A 24,538-nucleotide genomic window follows, 5' to 3' on the forward strand; every position below is an offset into this window, starting at 1 on the left:
ATGTCCATACTATTAGATTAGGCCGGCTGCCTAGCACTATATAAGTGCACCCCATCGGTACAGACACCATAGTTTACAAAGCCTACATTGATGGGCTTCACTGCACCCTGCTTAAAAATATAACATGCAAAAAATATATTTATGAAGTATTGGTTAATATTTTGGCCAAAATACGTAAGCTGGCAACTCATGTTACGGGTCCTCACTGTCTTGTGAGTCCCTACACTAAAATTAAAAGCAACGCCACAAAAAGAGAAAACTGAATTTCCTATAATTTGACCTTTTTTTGCTATGTTTAAAGTGCTGGAGGGGAAAAAAGCGCAATAGGGTCTTACCCAAAAACATAGTGAAAATAAATAAGGGAATATGCTTATCTTATAAAGTTGAGTATCACCTGTAACCCACTGCTGCAGAGTCCACTTGCTAGAAAAACCCAAAAGCCGCTCAGGAACACTTTAAAATGTGGATCTACCTCTGTGTTACTAGAGATACGACACACGTCCAGGAGAAATATAATGCAAGGTGGTTTAATTCAACGCGTTTCGAAGTGTACCCCACTTCTTCATCAGGAAATCCACCAGAATGACGTCATTTTTGGAAACTACAACTCCTAGCATAAAGTTTAGTTTTGGTAAGGGAATGCTGTGCTTTTTAGTTTTCCAAAAATCTACACAATCAAGGGCATGCATGACAGGAATAAAATATTTATTTCAAAGACAAAATGCAGTCACCTAGGGTTATAAGGAGAGAGATATGGTAATGTTTTATCTAGGTAACTACGGTATGTATCACCTACACTTATGCCACTGTGCCTGCTCCCATGAGAAGCTCAGAAGAGAGGAGGTGAGGCAGTCAAATGGGCATGGCAGTCAGAGCACCACACTGCAGAGGCATAGCGGTGGGTGACAGCACTTAGGGCTGGGGAAGTATTTTTTGCCTCCTATCTCATGGACCATTTGCACTACATGCAGTAAGACCGTATGGGTATATGTGTTGTACTGCTCCATGAAGATGAGCGTGAATGTTCCTAAAACAAGCAGGGGCAGGATATTTCACACTGCTGATGCCTTCCAGATTATATGTTATTATGGACATGATTATGAACTATTATGAGTATTAAGAGTTATATGAAGATATCCAAAAACCAGGATTTAAGATAGTGCTTGAACTGTGTACCACACCTACGAGGGGCGATCCAAAAGTAATGATAATCAATAATAAACACAAAGAATATATTAAAAAAAATGTATTTTTTCTACATAGTCTCCTAACAAGTCTATACATTTAGTCCATCTCTATTCTAAACTTAGAATTCCCTTCGAAAAAAATTCTTGATCTTGACCCTCAAAAAAATCCCCAACAGCGGTTATCACGTCGCTATTGTCATCAAATTTCTTGCCCCGGAGGTGTTCCTTGAGGCGAGGAAAGAGAAAGAAGTCACTGGGGGCTAGATCTGGCGAATAGAGGGGGGTGTTCCACCAGTTCAAACCTCGCTTCTTCAATGGTTGCCATGGCAACTGCAGCTTTGTGAGCCGGCGCGTTATCTTGGTGAAACAGCACTCCAGCCCGCAGTTTGCCACGCCTTTTCTCCTTGATAGCCTCCCGCAATCTTCTTCTTTGCTCTGCGTAGTAGGAGCCCGTAATAGTGGCTCCCTTCTCCAAATAGTCCACCATAATAATTCCTTCAGCATCCCAAAAAACGGATGCCGTAACCTTCCCTGCTGAGCTTGACACTTTGAATTTCTTCGGCGTCGGTTCGTTTCCATGTCATCGATTGTTGTTTAGTTTCGGGATGAAAGTGGTGGATCCAGGTCTTGTCCATGGTCAAAAAACGTGACAAAAAATTCTCCTTAACTGCTTGGAACTTTTCGAGATTTGCTATTGAAATATCAACTCGTTTCTTCTTTTGCTCGTCGGTTAACATTTTTGGCACCCAACGCGCGGAGACCTTTCTCATATGCAATTCTTTTGCAAGGATTCTTTGAATACTGCCATATGAGATCCCTGTGACCTCAGCTATATGCCTGATAGTCACTCTTCGATCTGCCAATACAACTTCTTCAACTTTTTCCACGTTGTCTTCATTGAGGGACGTGGATGGGCGTCACTCACGATGTTCATCTTCCGTCGATGTTCTTCTCAGCTTAAATTCCTTGGCCCAGCGTGCAACTGTGGAATATGGAGGAGAAGAGTCCCCCAATGTTTCCACCAAGTCGCTGTGTATGTCTTTGGTAGTCATTTTTTTCAAGCAGAGGTATTTGATGACAGCTCTGAGCTTGTTTTTTTCCATTTTGATGTTCACTCCTCGGCAGTTCATATTCAAATGAATGTAGCTCCCGGGAATCGTGGCCTATTTAAGTGGGGGTTTTTTTCCTGGACTAGTGGGTACCTAAGAGAGAAGAAAACATTTTATTTTAATTTCTGTGTGCAATAGAAATAACCGATTATCATTACTTTTGGATCGCCCCTCGTATATCTGCATTCAGACATCATAAGACTAACCAGACAGTCTGGACTTTCATGTGAGAAGTGAATCATGCTGACATAGCTTAATATAAATGAGGAAATACATTACAGTATACTGTATATCACAGACTTAGCTATTTTACGGTTTACCCAATAGGAGACGTTTTACTTATTCTTGGCTCCTAGCCAACTGATTCCTTTAAATGTGTCTTAACTTCCGCAATAAAGGTAGTCATATTTTCCATGCAGATCCGTGTACATTTCTCTGGTCTGTATGGAAGAATAGTATGCATGCTATTAACAAATGACTCATGATTTGGATGCAGACGGGGTTAAGGTAGATGCATAATTAGATTGCATCACTGTAAATTTATGGCCCCCTTAACAGATGGCGCCCGAATATACTCTAGGGCGAACAGTCTGGACGACAGACATCCGTGTTGTCTTTGCTTCCAAACGGCAGACATGAGAGGGGAGATTGCGCACTCCACAAACAGGTGAGAAAATTTCTTATCTTACCTTGTCTATCATGCTGCTATTTGGAAGGGGGGGATGTGTTGTCCCAGTCCAGACACCTAATGACCATTGGCCATCTGTTAAGGGGGCCATAATTTAGGCTATGTGCGCACGCTGCGTTTTTTTTGACGCTGCGTTTTTGTGCGTTTTTGGCCGATAAAAACGCACAAAAACGCACCCGCGTCGAAAAACGCGTCAAAAAACGCATGCATTTTTACCGCGATTTGGTGCGTTTTTGGCTGCGTTTTTGATCTCTGCGTTTTGCTGCGTTTTTCCAATGCATTGCATGGGCGAAAAACGCAGCAAAACGCAGGAAAGAATTAACATGTCCATTTTTTTTTTCAAGCTCAAAAACGCAGCGAAAAAAAAAAGTTGTGTGCGGACAGCAAAAATGAGAACTCATAGACTTTGCTGGGGAAGTAAAAAGTCATGCAGTTTTGAGGCCAAAAACGCACCCGGAAAACGCGCAAAAACGCTGTGAAAAACGCACTGTGCGCACATAGCCTTACAGTGATGTAATCCAAGTTTTACTTCTACACCTTAACCCCGTCTGCATCCAAATCATATTAGTCATTTGTTAGTAGCATGCATACAATTCTTCCATATAGACCAGAGAAATGTACACGGATCTGCATAGAAAATACGACTGGTTTAATTACGGAAGTTAACATACATTTAAAGAAATCAGTTGGCTAGGAGCCAATAATACGTAACACGTCTCCTATTGGGTAAACTATGAAAAGAGCTTATTCTGCGATGTATATATATTTGTCTCATCATTTTATATTAAGCTATGTCAGCATGATTCACTTGTCTCATGAAAGTCCAGACTGTCTGATGAGTCTACATACATGTTTAAACAGATCTCTTAGATAAGATAACACTGATGATCTTAGGGTATTGTTCTCACATCTGTTTGTTAAAGAGTCTTTTGGAGCGAGTCGATTCCAAAAAACGCATGAAAAATAACTCAAAAAGCACCTGAAAGACTCTTATTATTAATCCCTATTAAAAACTGACTTGCCAGTCATAGATTCAGGATTTTATTCATTTTTAATAAAAAAATTAAGCTTTAATAAATTTATGTTTACAAAAACAAGTATTTAACCCCTTAGTGACGGAGCTAATTTTCACCTTAATGACCAGACCAAATTTTGCAATTCTGACCAGTGTCATTTTATGAGGTTATAACTCGGGAATACTTCAATGGATCCCAGTGATTCTGAGACTGTTTTTTCGTTACATATTGGACTTCATGTTAGTACTAAATTTTGGACAATATTTTTTGAGTTTATTTATGAAAAAAATAATAATTTTGTCGAAAATTTAGATTTTTATACTGTTAAACCAGAGAGTTATATCACACAAAATAGTTAATAAATAACATTTCCCACATGTCTACTTGACATCAGCGCAATTTTGGAAACAAAATTTTTTGGGGTTAGGAATCATATAAGGGTTCAATGTTCATCAGTATTTTCCCAGTTTGTCAACAAAATTTACAAAATATTTTTTTTGGGGACCACATCACATTTGAAGTGACTTCGGGAGGCCTAGGTGACAGAAAATACCCAAAAGTGACCCCATTCTAAAACTGCACCCCTCAAGGTAGTCAAAATCACATCCAAGAAGTTTATTAACCCTTCAGGTGTTTCAAAGGAACTAAAGCAATGTGGAAGAAAAAAAAAATATATATATATCTATATATATATATATATATATATTTTACCTAAAAATGTTGCTCTAGCACCATTTTATTCACTTTTAGAAGAAGTAACACAACAAAATGGAGCACAAGATTTGTTCCCCAGTTTCTCCTGAGCGCGCTGATACCCCACATGTGGTCAGAAACCTCTGTTTGGACAAATGGGAGGGCCTGGAACAGAAGGAGCAATATTTGAATTTTGGAAAGCAAATGTAGCTAAAAAAGATTGTGGGTACCATGTTGAATTTTTAGTGCCCCTAAGTTACCTAGACAGCAGAAACCCCCCCACAACTGACCACATTTTGAAAACTAGGCCCCTCAAAGAATTTATTTAGATGTTTGGTGAGAACTTTGAACCCTCGGGGGCTTCACAGAATTTTATAATGTTGAGCCGTGAAAATAAAAGTAAGAAATTTTTACCACAAAATTGTTACTTCAACCAAGTAGCTTTTTTCACAAGGATATCAGGAAAAAATGCACCATAAAATGTATTGTGCAATTTCTCCTGAGTTCGCCGATGCCTCATATGTTCTGGAAATCAACTGTTTGGGTGCACGGCAGGGCTCGGAAGGGAAGGAGCGCCGTTTGACTGCAAAATTGGCTGGAATCATTAGCGAACGTCAAGTCGCGTTTGGAGAGCCCCTGTGATGCCTAAACAATGGAGCTTCCCCACAAGAGACCCCATTCTGGAAACTAGAACTCTCAAGAATTTTATCCAGTGGTATAGTGAACATTGTGAACCCACACTTACTTCACAGAATTTGATAACCTAAAGCCTGCTTTACACATTGCAATTGCGCATACGATATCGTATGCGATTTGCAACGCCTCCATCGTATGTGCAGCACGTTCAATTTGTTGAACGTGCCGCACAGACGATTAACCCCCATCACACATACTTACCTTCCATACGACCTCAATGTGGGCGGCGAACGTCCACTTCCTGGAGTGGGAGGGACGTTTGGCGTCACATCGACGTCACGCGGCACCCGGCCAATAGAAGCGGAGGGGCAGAGCTGAGCGGGACGTAAACATCCCGCCCACCACCTTCCTTCCGCATTGTGGGCCGGGAGCCGCAGGAGGCAGGTGAGATCTGTTCATCATTCCCGGGGTGTCACACGCTGCGATGTGCGCTACCCCGGGTACGATGAACAATCTGACGTTCAATTCGTCAGGAACGAACGACCTGCATGCGATGAACGGTTTTTCGTTCAATCGCAATTGCACGTCGCTGTCACACGCTACAACATACCTTATGATGCCAGATGTGCGTCACTTACGACGTGACCCCGCCGACACATCGTAAGATATCTTGTAGCGTGTAAAGCAGGCTTTAGGTCGTCACATTGAACATTTTTATTTTTTCCCAAAACTGTTGCTTTATCACCAAATTTCTCACTTTTTCAAGAAGAAACACCAAAAAGTGGACCCCACAGTTTGTTATCCAATTTCTAGCGCAGGGATACCCCACATGCGGACAAAAACCTCTGTTTGGACAAACAGAAGGGCTTGGAATGGAAGGAGCACCATTTGAATTTTGGAAAAACTGAAATAAATTGCAGGCACCATGTCGCATTTGCAGGGCCCCTAGAGTACCTGTACAGCAGAAACCCAACACAAGTGACCCCAATTTGGAAACTAGACCCCTCAAGGATTTTATTCAGGGGTATAGTGAGCATTTTGAACCCCCAGGGGCATCACAAAAATGTTGCTCTAGCAGCAAATTTCTCACTTTTAGGATACGTGCCCACGATCCGACAACAGAGTCTGTGGAGATGTGAGTGTTGTCAATGGAAGAATGCAGCTGCCATGACCACGATCCAGGTTCGGGTCGCTGCTGACTTTAGCGCTATTCTCTCCACAGAGAACACTCGTCTCCGCACCATAAATTGACATGCTGCAGCGCTAGATGTCAGTTTATGCTGTGTAGAAAATAAGCACAGTGGCCATGGGATTTCTAAAAATCCTTCCACTGCGCTTTTATTGTACAACGCAGCATTTTAGATGCAGCGAATACACAGCGTCCAAAATGCTTGAAACCCTAATCACGGGCACACAGCCTAAAAAGCCAGGAAGGATGGATGGATGGATGGATAGGTAGATAGAAAGACAGATGTCAAACACATACAGTTAGGTCCAGAAATATTTGGACAGTGACACAATTTTCGCGAGTTGGGCTCTGCATGCCACCACATTGGATTTGAAATTAAATCTCTACAACAGAATTCAAGTGCAGATTGTAACGTTTAATTTGAAGGTTTGAACAAAAATATCTGATAGAAATTGTAGGAATTGTGCACATTTCTTTACAAACACTCCACATTTTAGGAGGTCAAAAGTAATTGGACAAATAAACCAAACCCAAACAAAATATTTTTATTTTCAATATTTTGTTGCGAATCCTTTGGAGGCAATCACTGCCTTAAGTCTGGAACCCATGGACATCACCAAACGCTGGGTTTCCTCCTTCTTAATGCTTTGCCAGGCCTTTACAGCCGCAGCCTTCAGGTCTTGCTTGTTTGTGGGTCTTTCCGTCTTAAGTCTGGATTTGAGCAAGTGAAATGCATGCTCAATTGGGTTAAGATCTGGTGATTGACTTGGCCATTGCAGAATGTTCCACTTTTTTGCACTCATGAACTCCTGGGTAGCTTTGGCTGTATGCTTGAGGTCATTGTCCATCTGTACTATGAAGCGCCGTCCGATCAACTTTGCGGCATTTGGCTGAATCTGGGCTGAAAGTATATCCCTGTACACTTCAGAATTCATCCGGCTACTTTTGTCTGCTGTTATGTCATCAATAAACACAAGTGACCCAGTGCCATTGAAAGCCATGCATGCCCATGCCATCACGTTGCCTCCACCATGTTTTACAGAGGATGTGGTGTGCCTTGGATCATGTGCCGTTCCCTTTCTTCTCCAAACTTTTTTCTTCCCATCATTCTGGTACAGGTTGATCTTTGTCTCATCTGTCCATAGAATACTTTTCCAGAACTGAGCTGGCTTCATGAGGTGTTTTTCAGCAAATTTAACTCTGGCCTGTCTATTTTTGGAATTGATGAATGGTTTGCATCTAGATGTGAACCCTTTGTATTTACTTTCATGGAGTCTTCTCTTTACTGTTGACTTAGAGACAGATACACCTACTTCACTGAGAGTGTTCTGGACTTCAGTTGATGTTGTGAACGGGTTCTTCTTCACCAAAGAAAGTATGCGGCGATCATCCACCACTGTTGTCATCCGTGGACGCCCAGGCCTTTTTGAGTTCCCAAGCTCACCAGTCAATTCCTTTTTTCTCAGAATGTACCCGACTGTTGATTTTGCTACTCCAAGCATGTCTGCTATCTCTCTGATGGATTTTTTCTTTTTTTTCAGCCTCAGGATGTTCTGCTTCACCTCAATTGAGAGTGCCTTAGACCGCATGTTGTCTGGTCACAGCAACAGCTTCCAAATGCAAAACCACACACCTGTAATCAACCCCAGACCTTTTAACTACTTCATTGATTACAGGTTAACGAGGGAGACGCCTTCAGAGTTAATTGCAGTCCTTAGAGTCCCTTGTCCAATTACTTTTGGTCCCTTGAAAAAGAGGAGGCTATGCATTACAGAGCTATGATTCCTAAACCCTTTCTCCGATTTGGATGTGAAAATTCTCATATTGCAGCTGGGAGTGTGCACTTTCAGCCCATATTATATATATATAATTGTATTTCTGAACATGTTTTTGTAAACAGCTAAAATAACAAAACTTGTGTCACTGTCCAAATATTTCTGGACCTAACTGTATATAATGTCCCACCCCCCTACATATTCTAAGCTGGCACCCTTTAGTGACTTCCATGTGGCACTAAAGGGTGCCTAGCCTTGTATTTAGTCAAAAAATAGATAATTTAAAAAAACAAAACAAACAAAAACAAAGTGAGGTCCCCCCATTTTTGATAGCCTGCAGCCTGCAAACCACAGCTGGCAGCTTTACCTTGGTTGGTGATCCAATTTGGAGGGCACCCCAGGCTCTCTTTTATAATTATTTATAGATAAATAATTAAACAAAAAAGTGGGGTCCCCCAAATTGGTTCACTAGCCAAGGTAAAGCAGACAGCTGTAGTCTGGTATTCTCAGGGTGGGAAGGTCCATAGTTATTGGCCCTTCCTAGCCTAAAAATAGGCCGCAGCTGCCCCAGAAGTGGCACATCCATTAGATGCGCCAATCCTGGTGCTTCGCCCTGGCTCATCCCATTGCCCTGGTGCGGTGGCAAACGAGGTAATAAATGGGGTTGATACAAGATGCTTAATGTCACATGGCATCCAGCCCAGCAGTTAGTGATGTCATGGTGGCTATCAGATACCCGACATCATAACTGTCAGTAATAAAAAAAAAAAAAATAGACGACAAAAAAAATGTATTTGAAAAAAACACTCCCTAACACATTGCCTCTTTCACCAATTTATTGTAAAGAAAAAAAAAATCGTGTCCCCTGTAATACATTTTGGAGGTCCAACGACGACTCTGGACCTTCTTGAATATGGGGGGCACGCTCAGAGAACGTATCTCCCATTTTCTAGGAGTGCAGACCCTCCATGTGAGGAGTGTGGGTGCAAAGATTCTGCACCTACTCTCCCCGGGTCCACAGCAGCAGAGTGCATGCAGCCAGCACAGCGTTTCTCAAAGCAGGAAGCTGAGCTGACAGCCACTCTTTGCGCATGCGGCCATCGTCTATTGTGAGGGAGGAGGGCTCGCGGGGGATCAACACTATTCCAGGTACAGGGGACCTGTAGACCCGGGGGTGTTACGGGGGGTGACTTAGCTGGACCTGGGGAAGAGTTTTCTGTCGCATGTGTCATGGCACATGCAACAGAAATCCGAGAAAGAAGGTGAATGCAGGCGGAGCACTAGTGTGCGCGCCGCCATCTTGGATGATCGGGAGGGTGTTGGGGGGGCACTTTGGCGACACTGGGGGACCGGAGGGGACTGGGGGAGGAGATTTATCTCCCATCTGACATGTTTGATCATGCCAGATGAGAGATAAATCATTTACTGGCGCTGTCATTTACTGCAACGTGATCATCGGTATACGGTGTATACCGGTGATCACGTGACCAGGGACAGGAAAAAACAGCCTGAATCATGATCTCCAGGATCTCAGCTACCCCTGGTAGCTGAAATCCCGGAGATTTTCCAACGCTGGGGGGCGCTACAGGCTTTTTTTGGCAGAGCGTCTCAAAGTGTTGGAACAGAATAAGTACCATGCAATTCCGACGTTTTGAGACGTTAGGTCGTCGTTATGGAGTTAAAATAAGTGACCTGACCATTCATAAGGTGGTTTCCACTATGATGCTGCTCCATACTTTACACATTCATTGTTATTGTAGGCTACAAAAACAACATAAAACGCCTGGTTAAAAAAAACGCAGACATCTAAAAAAGGCAAAACAAAAATGAGCAAAACATACATGGTCACTCAAAAACTGTGCATTTTCTGTACAACTCTATAGTGAAATGTTCCAGGGACATCAAAATATCACAAGAAAGGGGTAAATAGACGAAACGCTGGGACCTATAACGACTGGTGAGTGACCACGCGCAGTTGTGCGCTGGTACTGGAGATTATCAATTACAGGACTCGCTTGAATACCTCCAGTAGTCCCATAGAGAATGAACAGAGATAAAATCCATGTGCTAAACCACAGCTCCATTAAAACAGGGGACAGAATCACCACTCTGACACTAAATGACAAAATGTTGGACCTTTGTGGATAAGTGATAACTTGATTTTCTGAAATACTCTTATAAGGAAAAGGAAGTTCTTCTCTTACCTTTAAGTACTGGAGTCTGGTTGTTCTCCATAGTAATAATGTCCTCATACTGTTCTTTGTGTCCTTCTACATACTCCCACTCCTCCATGGAGAAATAGACTGTGACATCCTGACATCTTATAGGAACCTGATACACAAAAAGATAGAAATTCAGTTGTAAAAAAGATCCACCGTGCAAACACTTAGGCCCTGTGCGCACTGGAAAATGGAATTTTCTCAAGAAAATTCCGCAGGTATTCAAAGATTACCGCACTCGCGGTAAAAAACCGCTGCAAACCGCACCCAAAAACCGCATGCGGTTTGCTGCGGTTTTACCGCGGTATTGTTCGCGGTATTGCCGCGTGCAGGTTGGTACATGTGCTTTATTGCATTCAATGCAATAAAGCACATTGAAAAAAAAATCATTTCCTTCTTAGATAGTAGATAGATAGATAAAGAGACAGATAGAAGGATAGAGGATATATCGCTGCATTTCTCACGGTCGGTAGTGAGTTCACATTACCGGCCGTGGGAAATGACCGGTAATTACCTCTGCTGTCTCGCTGCGAGCCTGCATTCAGCGCTGTGTGTCAGTCGCGGCTGGATGTAAGCAGCGCAGGAGCTGTGGATTATGCCGGAGCTGTGGATTACGGCGGAGCTTTGTTTCGGGAGGGGTTAATAAAAGGGGTGAACGAGGCTTATTTGTGTTTTATTTAAAATAAAGGATTTTTCGGTGTCTGTGTTTTTTCACTTTACTTACAGTTTGATCATGTCAGCTGTCACATAGACGCTGCCATGATCAAGCCTGGAGTTAATGGCGGCGATCTGCCACCATTAACTCCTTGTATTACCCTGACTGCCACTGTATCACGGCAGCAGGAAGAGTTGGGGACACTCCAGTACTGCCACATAATGCATGCGACAGTCCCGGGGCAGCTGCGGCTGATATTCTCGGCTGCGGGAGGTGGGAGGAAGGCGGGGGACATTAACCCTGCCCCTCTCCCTCCCCAGCCTGAGAATACCGGGCCGCCGCTGTGCGCTTACCTCGGCTGGACGGTAAATATACAGCGGAGCCCACGAGTTTTGTTTTCTATATTTCCGTTTGATTTCTATGTGTGTTCTATGTGTCTGTGTCTGTGTTCTATGTCTGTGTCTGTGTCTGCGATATCTGTGTGTGTCTGATACAGTTAGGTCCAGAAATATTTGGACAGTGACACAAGTTTTGTTATTTTAGCTGTTTACAAAAACATGTTCAGAAATACAATTATATATATAATATGGGCTGAAAGTGCACACTCCCAGCTGCAATATGAGAGTTTTCACATCCAAATCGGAGAAAGGGTTTAGGAATCATAGCTCTGTAATGCATAGCCTCCTCTTTTTCAAGGGACCAAAAGTAATTGGACAAGGGACTCTAAGGGCTGCAATTAACTCTGAAGGCGTCTCCCTCGTTAACCTGTAATCAATGAAGTAGTTAAAAGGTCTGGGGTTGATTACAGGTGTGTGGTTTTGCATTTGGAAGCTGTTGCTGTGACCAGACAACATGCGGTCTAAGGAACTCTCAATTGAGGTGAAGCAGAACATCCTGAGGCTGAAAAAAAAAAGAAAAAATCCATCAGAGAGATAGCAGACATGCTTGGAGTAGCAAAATCGACAGTCGGGTACATTCTGAGAAAAAAGGAATTGACTGGTGAGCTTGGGAACTCAAAAAGGCCTGGGCGTCCACGGATGACAACAGTGGTGGATGATCGCCGCATACTTTCTTTGGTGAAGAAGAACTCGTTCACAACATCAACTGAAGTCCAGAACACTCTCAGTGAAGTAGGTGTATCTGTCTCTAAGTCAACAGTAAAGAAAAGACTCCATGAAAGTAAATACAAAGGGTTCACATCTAGATGCAAACCATTCATCAATTCCAAAAATAGACAGGCCAGAGTTAAATTTGCTGAAAAACACCTCATGAAGCCAGCTCAGTTCTGGAAAAGTATTCTATGGACAGATGAGACCAAGATCAACCTGTACCAGAATGATGGGAAGAAAAAAGTTTGGAGAAGAAAGGGAACGACACATGATCCAAGGCACACCACATCCTCTGTAAAACATGGTGGAGGCAACGTGATGGCATGGGCATGCATGGCTTTCAATGGCACTGGGTCACTTGTGTTTATTGATGACATAACAGCAGACAAGAGTAGCCGGATGAATTCTGAAGTGTACCGGGATATACTTTCAGCCCAGATTCAGCCAAATGCCGCAAAGTTGATTGGACGGCGCTTCATAGTACAGATGGACAATGACCCCAAGCATACAGCAAAAGCTACCCAGGAGTTCATGAGTGCAAAAAAGTGGAACATTCTGCAATGGCCAAGTCAATCACCAGATCTTAACCCAATTGAGCATGCATTTCACTTGCTCAAATCCAGACTTAAGATGGAAAGACCCACAAACAAGCAAGACCTGAAGGCTGCGGCTGTAAAGGCCTGGCAAAGCATTAAGAAGGAGGAAACCCAGCGTGTGGTGATGTCCATGGGTTCCAGACTTAAGGCAGTGATTGCCTCCAAAGGATTCGCAACAAAATATTGAAAATAAATTTTTTTTTTTGGGTTTGGTTTATTTGTCCAATTACTTTTGACCTCCTAAAATGTGGAGTGTTTGTAAAGAAATGTGTACAATTCCTACAATTTCTATCAGATATTTTTGTTCAAACCTTCAAATTAAACGTTACAATCTGCACTTGAATTCTGTTGTAGAGGTTTCATTTCAAATCCAATGTGGTGGCATGCAGAGCCCAACTCGCGAAAATTGTGTCACTGTCCAAATATTTCTGGACCTAACTGTATGTGTGTGTTTACTCTCTGCTCCGCTTCCTCTTCCTGTCATAATGACATCACTTCCCTGCAAAACTGCAGGCAAGCGATGTACATTACCGGAGGTAAACCGCGAAATACCGCAGGATTTCACGATTACATTGCAGTCAATGGAGTGAAATCCCGCAGCGACGTGCAGAAAAGAATTGACATGCAATTGTTTTTGCTGCGGGAATCCCGCAGCAAAACATGCAGCTGTCAAATTCTGCCTAGTACGCACAGGATTTTTTTTTCCCATAGGTTTTGCTGGTGATTCACTGCAGAGATGTTATGAAAATTTTCTGCAGCGAAACATGCAGCAAATCCGCAGAAAATCCGCGGCAAAATCTGGTAAGTGCGCACAGGGCCTTAAACCATCCTTGCTTCCATAGTGCAATAACGCAGTTTCTTATTGAGTTCCTAGAGTCATAGTGGTTTATTTTTTTTCAGTTGATGTAGCCATGTAAGGGCTTTTTTTGCCCAAGAAATTGTCACCATATTGAGACCCAACCAGAGACCCAGACCTTTTTTAGCTGCATGACTGCTTGATTTTTTGCAGCATTATTCGATAGTTTGAATTCTTTCTTTTTGGGTCATATTTTTTTTTATAGCTTTTTATTCTTTACAAAACATACAAAAATAAATCACTTCTGGCATGTTTTTTATGCTGTTCACCATATGAGTTTAATAACATAATATTGATACAGGTTGGGTTCGCTACGTATGTGTTCTTTCTTAATATTTTTTATTACATTATAAAAATACAGGTAAGGGGTAATAAGCAATATTATTGTGAACATAATTTTTTTACACTTTTTAAATTTAACATTTTTCAAACCTTTTCAAACTGTTTATTTTTGTCCCACTCGAGTTCTTAAACAAAAAAGGGGTTTCCCATGAACAACGTTCATTTTATTCAATAGATCTTGGAATAAAAATAATTTCCACAACTGGGGAGGACGCAAAAGAGTATGAAGACATTACAGCACGGTATCGCCAATAATTGTTTCCTTGAGTTAAAACATTTCTTAAAAACAGGCAGGGAAATGTTTTACCTTACAAAAAGAATCCCATAGTGCTGGGTGTCATCAATAGACTGTAAGCCAGAAACTGTGCATCACAGGTACCTATGTGACTGGCTCCCTATACAAGCCATATCTGTGTGCATGTCTAAGGCGGAGTTCACATGTCCTATAATCATCCCCTAGAATGTATCCTGCAGAGATCTCTTGGGAAAAAAGTTCTGCAAACACAACTTTTTGTCTGTTGTACAATAACTGATGTCTGCTGGATCAGTTTTTTTCACATTGGAGACTATGGAGAACAGATCCATTAACGGATTGCTATTTAGCCATATTTTCTTACAGGATTAGTTTCAAATGGAAGATATAGAGCAATCCGTTACCAAGTCCGTTCTCCATAGACTCCCATGTTAAAAAAACGGATTCGGTAGAAATCATTTTGCCAACGGATCTCTGCAGGATCTGTTCTGATTATTACAGAACATAAGAACTTAGCCTAATACTAGCAGCCACCTCCTTCATGAATTGATAGTATGCAAGTGGTTGTTTCATCAGTATTTTGCATATGTGCTACCTCCGCCTTTTATCATGGCTGCCACATCCTGCTAGTGGATTGCTAATCTGACCTTGTGTTAGTAATGGTTGTTTCTTTTTCTGTGATGTGACTTTTGCTATATACAGCAATAGCATTGTATCGCTGTATATAGTGAAAGTTACGGTCTCCTTTGAAGCTCGGCCCCTGGCAAGGTTGCAAGGGAGCTTTGTAATGACAGACATGGGGGCCTTCGGCAGACATGGGGGTTTTCAGCAGACCTAGTTGGGCTGATGGGCACATAGAATGGCACGCCTCCATGCCAGAGCATTGGTAATGCCACTGTCGAATTTGACAGTGGCATTTAACAGCTTAATAATTTTTAGAGGCAGCTCCTGGCTGTAACACATAGCCATTACCTGTATGGGACAAACTCAGCCTGTGAGCATATGTCGTGAAGAGGTTAAGCCATGACAGTAGTAAAAATCTATAGCCTTAATTATGCAAGAATTGTAGGGTAAATTGCTTTAAAAAGTTGCAACATTTTTGTGCAACGTGGAGCTGTGCAAACATTTTACAACTTTTTGCATTTTCACAACAGTTTTGTCCACCTTTGCCAAAATGTGCATAAATGAGGTGGAATAGAGCCATGACACCACAGCTTGTTTAACTAATGATAAACTGTGGAGTTCTTTACGCAGTAATCTAAGTCCAGCCCCAGACTGGATTAAGATCTGTGGTGAAGCGCACACAGACGTACGCCACTTGTCAGACATTCCTAATTAAGTAATGTGCACCTCCTAATAAATGAGGAACTTCCCACTACACCCTCTTATCAAGACCAGTGTGAAAATCACCGCTCTTGATGAATCGGGGACTATTTGTTTGGTATCATCGTAATCGAACTGATAAAATTCTTTTTCCCAGCACAATTAATGCTGTAAAAATACAACATAACAGACAATAGCGTCATTGCATTTTTTTTCCTTATTTCCCCTTAGTCTATATGGTAAAATTAAGTGTCAATAAAAACTACAACTGGTCCTGTAAAAAATAAGCCCTCATACATCTATGTAAATGAAAAATCTAAAACTAAGATTTGAATATTGGATAAAGGAAGAAAAAAAAGGCAAAATCAAATATTGGCTGCACCCTTAAAGGGTTCAAAAACATTGTACATGTGGCTTTAATCTTTTGCAAAGACCAACAGGATTACGTTCACATGCAGCATTTTTTTCTGTAGCCAAAACTTACTCTCCTGACTGTTAAAACACTGCTTTCATAACGCACATTTTGTAGCATTTCCACGATACGAGTGAGTCCTCGCGGGCAGGGTCCTCTCTCCTCCTGACCAGTCCGTGCCTTGCACTGTTCAGGATTATTGTACTTGTTAATGTATGCCCCCCCCCCTTATTCACATGTAAATCACCATGCAATAAATGGCGCTATAATAATAAATAATAATATTCTTGGGTGCAGACTATATGTTCAGCCGTAAACAGTGTCCAGAGCAGTGTCCAGAGGTGATACAGTTTGAGGGAAACACATACTAATATATCTAACAGACTATGTGGCCATATGGATTATAGGTATTAGACCGGTATCTGAATGTATAAAACTTGGTTGACTATTATAGATGCTTGGCTATTCAATATGAGTGATGATGCTAGTGCAGGAAACAGCTATGCTATCAATGCCATAGACCAGGAATGGGCAAAGTGAGGCCTCTGGGCCACATTCGGCACTCTGGCTGTTCCAGTTCGGACCGTGGATTGAGACAGCCGAAGACCTGAAAACAGTAGAATGCGGGTCGCACCATGCCTGCTCCTGCCACCCCTGCCACCCTTTACCTGATATCACTGCTATTCGCATCCACAGGATGCAGACCACGGTGAACAGATTGGTGGAGGATGGTGCCGTTGGCTTCACTGTCCACCAGTCAGCGTGAGGCACGGCAGATGGACTGAGGTCACATCATCGCGTGTGCTGTACAGAGATTCAGTGCACCGGATGCCGGAGCAGAGCACTAAGAAAACGGGGGCAAGGTGAGTATGAGGTGGGGATTTTTTTTCATGTGTATAGGATGTTTGCATGTATGTAGGAGGCTGTGTGGGGGATCGATTCATAACGAATAGTGATCGGCAAACCCACGATGCTCGACATTGGGAGACTCGCCCGAGCTTTTTGAATTGTCCGAGTTTGGGGCCAGAAATAACGCGAACTTGCTTCTGAATCCAGAGCTTGGACTTTATAGTTATGGGATGGGATGGAGCAGGAGGGCTGTAAAATAAAGAATATAGTTACTAATAAACATTGTCATTATGCTTACCGGTCCCACAACATGTCCTGTAGACCCGCTGTCTCCCAGCCACTTCTGCTTCCGGGTCTGATCATTAAAGGGAACCTGTCACCAGATTTTTACTATTAAACTAAAAGTGTCCCCTCCTGCAGCTCCTGGGCTGCATTCTATGAAGGTGCACCTTGGCCCTGACTCCCCTTCCAGACCCAAAAAATAACTTTATAAAACTTGGCCATTAGGTTTGCTAATTACCTTGGTTGGCCAGATGGGCGGGCTCATTTTCTGCTCCTTTATCTCCCTCCTGCCGCTGATCGCCGTCCTCCTTCCTTGATTGACGTGATGACTCCGTCATCCTCCTTGTTGCATTTTCAGATCTCATGCCTGTGCAGTAAAGGGGGCTTTACACGCTACGATATCGTTAATGTTTTGTCGTCGGGGTCAAGTTGTTAGTGACGCACCTCCGGCGTCATTAACGATATCGCAGCGTGTGACACGTACCTGCGACCTTAAGCGACCTCAAAAATGGTGAAAATCGTTCACCATGGAGAGGTCGTCCCAAACTCAAAAATTGGTAAGGATTGTTTATCCAGGTGGTTCATCGCTTCTGCGGCAGCACACATCGCTATGTGTGACACCGCAGGAGCGAGGAACGTCTCCTTACCTGCCGCCGGCTGCAATGCGAAAGGAAGGAGGTGGGCGGGATGTTACGTCCTGCTCATCTCCGCCCCTCCGCTTTGATTGGCCGGCCGCTTAGTGACGCGGTGACGTCGCTGTGATGCCGAACGTCCCTCCCCCTTGAAGGAGGGATTGTTCGGCAGTCACAGCGACGCCACCGACCAGGTAAGTATGTGTGACGCTGCCGTAGCGATAATGTTCGCTACGGCAGCGATCACAAACAATCGCATGCGCGATGGGGGCGGGTACTTACACGCTCGCTATCGCTACAAATAGCTAGCGATATCGCTACCGTGTAAAGCCCCCTTTAGATCTGCTCGCGCAGGTGCAGTTCGCTCTGCCATATTGCGGCCAGAGCAGACCTAACTGCACAGGCGCGAGATTTAAAAATGCAATGAGGAGGATGACGGTGGGCGTCATCCCGTCAATCAAGGAAGGAGGACGGTGATCAGCGGCAGGAGGGGGATTAAGGAGCAGAAAATGAGCGCACCCATCTGCCCAACCAAGGTAATTAGCATGCCTCAGGGCCAAAATTTATAAAGTTATTTTTGAAGTCTGGAAGGGAAGTCAGGGCCAAGGTGCAACTTCATAGAATGCAGCCCAAGAGCTGCAGAAGGTGATTCTTTTAGTTTAATAGGTAAAAATCTGGTGACAGGTTCCGTTTAACTTTCGGCGGTATTCACTGCACTGCTTGTCACTTGGCAGTTTTCGGCTGTGTTTTCGGTGACGTCAGGGTTTATCCGAGTCCATGGCTTAGCATGTACTCGATTTAACTTTAACTGTCACTGTCAGTGTCAGCCTGATTCTCCCTCTGTAGAGACGCTTGTCTGTACAGAGCGATGAAGCAGAGCTGTGGAGAGCAATATCAGCTTTGCTTCATCACTCTGTACAGACAAGCATCTATACAGAGCGAGAAGCAGGCTGCCACTGACAGTCAAAGTCCATAGCTAAGCCATGGACTCGGGTGAACCCTGACGTCACCACGAACACAGCCGAAAAAAGCCAAAGACTGCCGAGTGATGAGCAGTGCAGTGAATGCCGATGGAAGTAAATGATCGGACCCAGAAGCAAAAGCGGCCGGGAGATAGCGGGTCTGCAGAACACATCGCTGGACCAGTAAGTATAATCATAATGTTTTTTAATAATGTGCTTTTTTTGAAAGCCCCTGGAGCCGAACTGGACCCGAACTGTAACACGGGTTTCCCTGGAAAACCCGTGTTCGGAACCTTGTGCATGAACACTGTGTGTCCGGTACGGGTCCGGAACTTTATAGTTCGGGTTCGCCCATCCCTAATAATAAATAATGAACCTAATGCAAGTCAATGGGGAACCTGAGCATTTTTCTTGTGACGAATACTGGAATAGTACTCGGTATTCGGTAAGTATTATGCGAACACGAATAGTTGCTATTCGCCATCCCTACTCATAATCTATATAGAAAGCTTCGTGAGGCCTTTGTATGGAGGAGTAGGCTAAAATCCCTACTGCAGTGAATGCAAACAGGAAATGTTTGACCTCTGTAATTACAAACAAAGGTTTCTGTACCAAATATTAAGTTCTGTTTTTCTACTTTATCAAATACCTATTTCAAGTAATAAAATGCAAATTAATTATTTAAAAATTATACAATGTGATTTTCTGGATTTTTTTACTGCATCTATCACAGTTGAAGTGTACCTGTAATAAAAATTACAGACCTCTCCATTCTTTGTAGGTGGGAAAACTTGCAAAATCACGAGTGTATCAAATACTGGCATAACTAGAGTTCGATGGACCCTGGTGCAAAATGTGGATCTGGGCCCCCACATATGTTGGTCAGATGTATGTAGATGTATGTATACATTTAGCATTCTAAATCCTATAAAGACACACGAGATTCCCCCCCATTATGTAGCAATGTCCTCCACCCTGTTCTAATGTCCCCCATCCTGGGCTCCTTCCTCATAAATATGCCCCCCATTCTGGTATATATGCCCCACTTCCTGGTATGTTCCCCATCCTAGCATATATATTCCCAATGCTAGCCCACATCTTGGTGTATATATAACCCCATTGTAGTAAAAATGTCCCCATCCTAGTATATATGTACCCATCCTGGGCCCCTCCTGGTATATAATGTCCCTCTCCTGGTATCTACTATCCCTCTCTTGGTGTATACTGTCCCCCTCCTGGTATATACTGTCCCCCTCCTGGCATATACTGTCCCCCTCCTGGCATATACTGTCCTCTTACTGGGCCCCTCCCTGTATATAGTGTCCCCCCTCCTGGTAAATACGGTCTCCTTTCTGGCATCTATTGTCCTCCACCTGGTATATACTGTATGTCCCCATCCAGGTAAATATGTCTAGATGTACTCATCGTCCTTGGCTCCGACGCCATGATGCATCCTCCTCTGCAGCCAGCGCACAGTGGCCGACAACTTTCATCAGTGTCGGTGCTATTGCAAAGTATGACATCATTGTCATGCACCGCTGTTATGATTCAGTGACCGAGGAGGATCAGAAAAAGGACAAAAACTCGGAAACCCAAAAAATAACCAGAGTGGTTGGAACCTTAACAGACTGCAGACCTAATACTGACACACAACTAGAAGTAGCCATGGGGCGTGCCTACGATGACCTGGTCGCCTCGACAAAGCCGGAGAACTAAAAATATTCTTAAAGAGAGAAATATTAGAAAAGCTAATCTGCCTCGGAGTAGTCCCCAAAGATATAGATAGCCCCCATCATGTAAAGACTACGGTGATATAAGAAAACGCAATACGTAGCTAGAGAACAGATTCAGCAAAGATGAGGCCCAAACTATCTGCATAGGAAAGGATAGGAAAGAGCACTGACTGCAGCTGTACAAACCCTAGTAAATACCAGCATGCCTGATATTTTTCTATATCAGGCATGCTGGTATTTACTAGGGTTTGTATGGCCTACACAGGCTCTCCCCCACTATATCAGTACTTTGGTGTTACTGGGATCCAAGAAAAAACACTGATGTAGAGGAGGGACTGAATTTTGTACCAAGCATGACAAAACACAATACATAGCAGAACATGGAGCAAGGTACACAGATAATCCAGAAAGACCAACTTATCTGAGAGGAGTTCTGGTAGGCACAGAGAAAAGGGCTGGTTTCAGAATGTCCTTAGTACACAGGAGATACATTGAGCACCGGCCAGGAACAGGAGGAAACTACTCAGTTATATAGGCCCAATCCAAATAGCCTGAATGCCAATCCTCGTCAGATGGCTGATCCCATTTAGCAAGTCAACTGCACCACCAGCGCTGACCACAAGAGGGAGCCCCAAACTGGAATCCAATTCAAATGTATTCACAACACACCGCCCTCAGTTGCTGGGACACATATGAAAGGTACTGACTTCTGTTTGGCTGGCATCGTGTATCGCACTACAGGGACCCAACGAGTCTCTTCCCAGCAAATTCAGCTGGATGTGCAGCCTCAAACACACATCCAGCTGAAATAGAGGCTTTGGTCGGTGGGTCCCCTGCACCCCCGGGCCCGGTCGCGATCCCTGCGATCGCGATTGTTCTGCCCCTGCCCCAGTGTATATATCCCCCATCCTGGTATTAATGTCCCTGGTATATATGATCCCCATCCTGATAAATATGTGGTCCATCCTGATATACTGTATATGTCCCCCATCATGGGATACAGGGCTGGCTTCAGGTTTTCGTGGGCCCTAGGTGAAAGAGTCTCAGTGGGCCCCATCCACACATAGACATGCACAGATGCATACACATACAGGCATACGTACACATATATCTTTAAAGAGAAATTCACAAAAACACATATAAATAGACATAACTCTAGACAGTTATATACACTGACATACATAGATACACATCATACATGCACACACAGACACATTATTTTTATATTTTTATATATTTATATATAATTATAATCTTGGGAAGCCGGAAACAGCCTCATTCACCTTCCCGCCTGTCTACATCCAGCTCCTCCTGGGCATGTGTCTGTGCCACGTTGATTGGTGGCTTTCACTAACAGACATGGCCGCACATAGAACACACTAACACTGCTGTATATACATCACAAGAGAGGCTGGGGACAAACATATTACTGGAGGGCATACATATTACTGAGGAAAGGGGTATACAGCAATGGGGGGCATACAGCTCTAGAGGGGGGCAGTGGCTCTGAGGTGGGGGAACAAACAGCTCTGAGGTGGGGGGTGACATGCAGCTCTGGGGGTATACAGCTCTGGGGTGGGGGGGGGGGGGAGATACTGCCCTGGGGGGTAGCATTAGGCATCCTCATGTGATATACAGCTCGCATATAGCACAATGCAGGCCAAGATAGCATTAGGCATCCTCATGTGGTATATAGTCCGCATATAGCACAATGCAGACCCAGATAGCATTAGGCTCCCTCACGTAGTACACATCCCCTATATAGCACAGTGCAGAGCCAGATAGCAATAGGCACCCTCACGTAGTACACATCCCCTATATAGCACAGTGCAGAGCCGGATAGCAATAGGCATCCTCACGTAGTACACAGCCCCTATATAGCACAATGTAGACCCAGATAGCATTAGGCATCCTCACGTAGTACATAGCTCTTATATAGCACAGTGCAGAGCCAGATAGTATTAGGCACCTTCATGTAGTATACAGCCCCTATATAGCACAGTGCAGAGCCAGATAGCATTAAGCATCCTCATGTACTGTAGTATGCAGCCCATATATAGCACAGTGCAGGCCCAGAGAGTATTAGGCATCTGTTATGATTCAGCGACCGAGGAGGATCAAAAAATGCGGAAACCCAAAAAGTAACCAGAGTGGCTGGAACCTTAACGGACTGCAGACCTAATCCTGACACACAACTAGACGTAGCCGTGGGACGAGCCTACGATGACCTAGTCGTCTCAACACAGCAGGAGAGCTAAATATTCTTACAGATAGAAATATAAGAAAAGCTAATCTGCCTCGGAGCAATCCCCAAAGATATAGATAGCACCCCCACATGTAAAGACTACGGTGATATAGGAAAAACACAATACAAAGCTAGAAAACATATTCAGCAAAGATGAGGCCCAAACTATCTTTATAGGAAAGGATAGGTAAGAGCAATGTCTGCAGCCGTAAAAACCCTAAAAAATCTGAGCACGCCTGACATGGAAAAACCCTGAGACCACACGGCCTCTCCCCCACTATATCAGTACTCTGATGTTACTGGGATCCAAAAATACAGACACTCCCAGCAGGGAATGATCCAATTCCACCAGGAACTCTACATAGGCAAAATAGGAATCAATCAATAGTATCAATACAGAACAAACAACAAGAAAGTGGAAACAATAAGCATAAGTACAAAGACCAACTTATCTTGAGAGGAGTTCTGGTAGAGAATAGGGCTGGTTTCAGAATGTCCTTAACACACAGGAAATCAATGGAGCACCGGCAAGTAACAGGAGAAAACTACTCCGTTATATAGTCCAAATCTGAAAGGCCTGATTGCCAGTCCTCCACAGGTGTGTGGCACTCATTCCACAAGTCAACTGCACCGCCAGTACTGACCACAAGAGGGAGCCCCAAACTGGAAAATGTATTCACAACAGTCATCCTCACGTAGTACACAGCCCCTATATAGCACAGTGCAGAGCCAGATAGCATTATGCACCTTCATATAGTAAACAACCCGCATATAGCAAAGCTTAGACCCAGATAGCATTAGGCATCCTCATGTAGTATACAGCCGACATATAATTTAATGCATTCCCATGGTTGTCTGGCCACAGTGATGAAATACATACTCACTTTTCCTCGTTAACCTGCTGCTCCGGTCTCCTCGGCGCGTCCACTGCTGTCGCTCTGACCTCTCAGCAGGCATGCAGTGATGACATCACCACGCTCCGCTGTTGATCTGTCAGAGCGCCGACAGACACAGTGGGGAGAATGATGAGAGGCAGCGCGACGCTCCATCTCATCATTGCTCTCAATTGTATCAACAACTGCAATGCCGATACAATTGAAAGCACGATCCTCAGCGGGGGGGAGGGAAGCCGGTAACAGCGCGTGTTTAAAAAGATTTAGTATATCAAAGATCATTTAAATATTGTATATATATATTTTTATCTTATAATAGTAATAGAAATAGGAAAAGAGGAGAAAAAAGAAAGAAAGAAAAAAAAAGAGAATTTTTTAAAAAGGTTATTTTTTTTTTTTTATAATGGTTGTGATACAGCTTATGAAGGGTTAACATTCTAGGGTGGTTCCTGTTACTAGTGCACAGGATAGAATTTAAAACGCCAGGTGATAACACACACCACACACATTGAGAAAGGAGTCTGTGTTTGGACGCGAATGAGATGGCGTCGGTAAATTGTCTCTGGTTTTACGTTTTCTAATTTTGTACTCCTGTGGGATGTTTTTTAACAAGAAAAAATAAAGTCTTGGATGTTTTAGAATCTACATCGCTGGATTTCTTTCTGCCTTTACAAGTCTACCCCCTGAGTAGTGGTACGCCACTCCTGCCACCGCGAGTGGGCCCCCCGGCAGCCCAGGGCCCCGGCATTTGACCGGGTTTGCCGGGTGCTGACGCCGGCCCTACTGGGATATATGATCCCCATCCTAGTATATATGTTGCCCAACCTGGTGTATATGTCTCCCATCATTGGCCGATTCTGGCATATACTGTATGTATGTCTCTG

The 24,538-nt window shown here is 43.5% G+C and overlaps 1 protein-coding gene across 6 annotated transcripts in view; it reads right to left on the reverse strand.

Annotated features, from left to right (window-relative positions):
- The window catches only part of LOC142311090 (uncharacterized), a 337,525-nt gene that overhangs the window by 35,133 nt on the left and 277,854 nt on the right, over positions 1–24,538 (reverse strand). For all 6 annotated transcript variants that reach the window (XM_075349176.1, XM_075349172.1, XM_075349171.1 and 3 more), the window contains exon 9: positions 10,498–10,624. In XM_075349176.1, the coding sequence (XP_075205291.1) occupies positions 10,498–10,624 (127 nt within the window). The remainder of the gene's footprint in view (positions 1–10,497; positions 10,625–24,538) is intronic.

Source organism: Anomaloglossus baeobatrachus, chromosome 5 (genome assembly GCF_048569485.1).
Source record: "Anomaloglossus baeobatrachus isolate aAnoBae1 chromosome 5, aAnoBae1.hap1, whole genome shotgun sequence".
In the NCBI taxonomy this organism is placed as follows: domain Eukaryota; kingdom Metazoa; phylum Chordata; class Amphibia; order Anura; family Aromobatidae; genus Anomaloglossus; species Anomaloglossus baeobatrachus.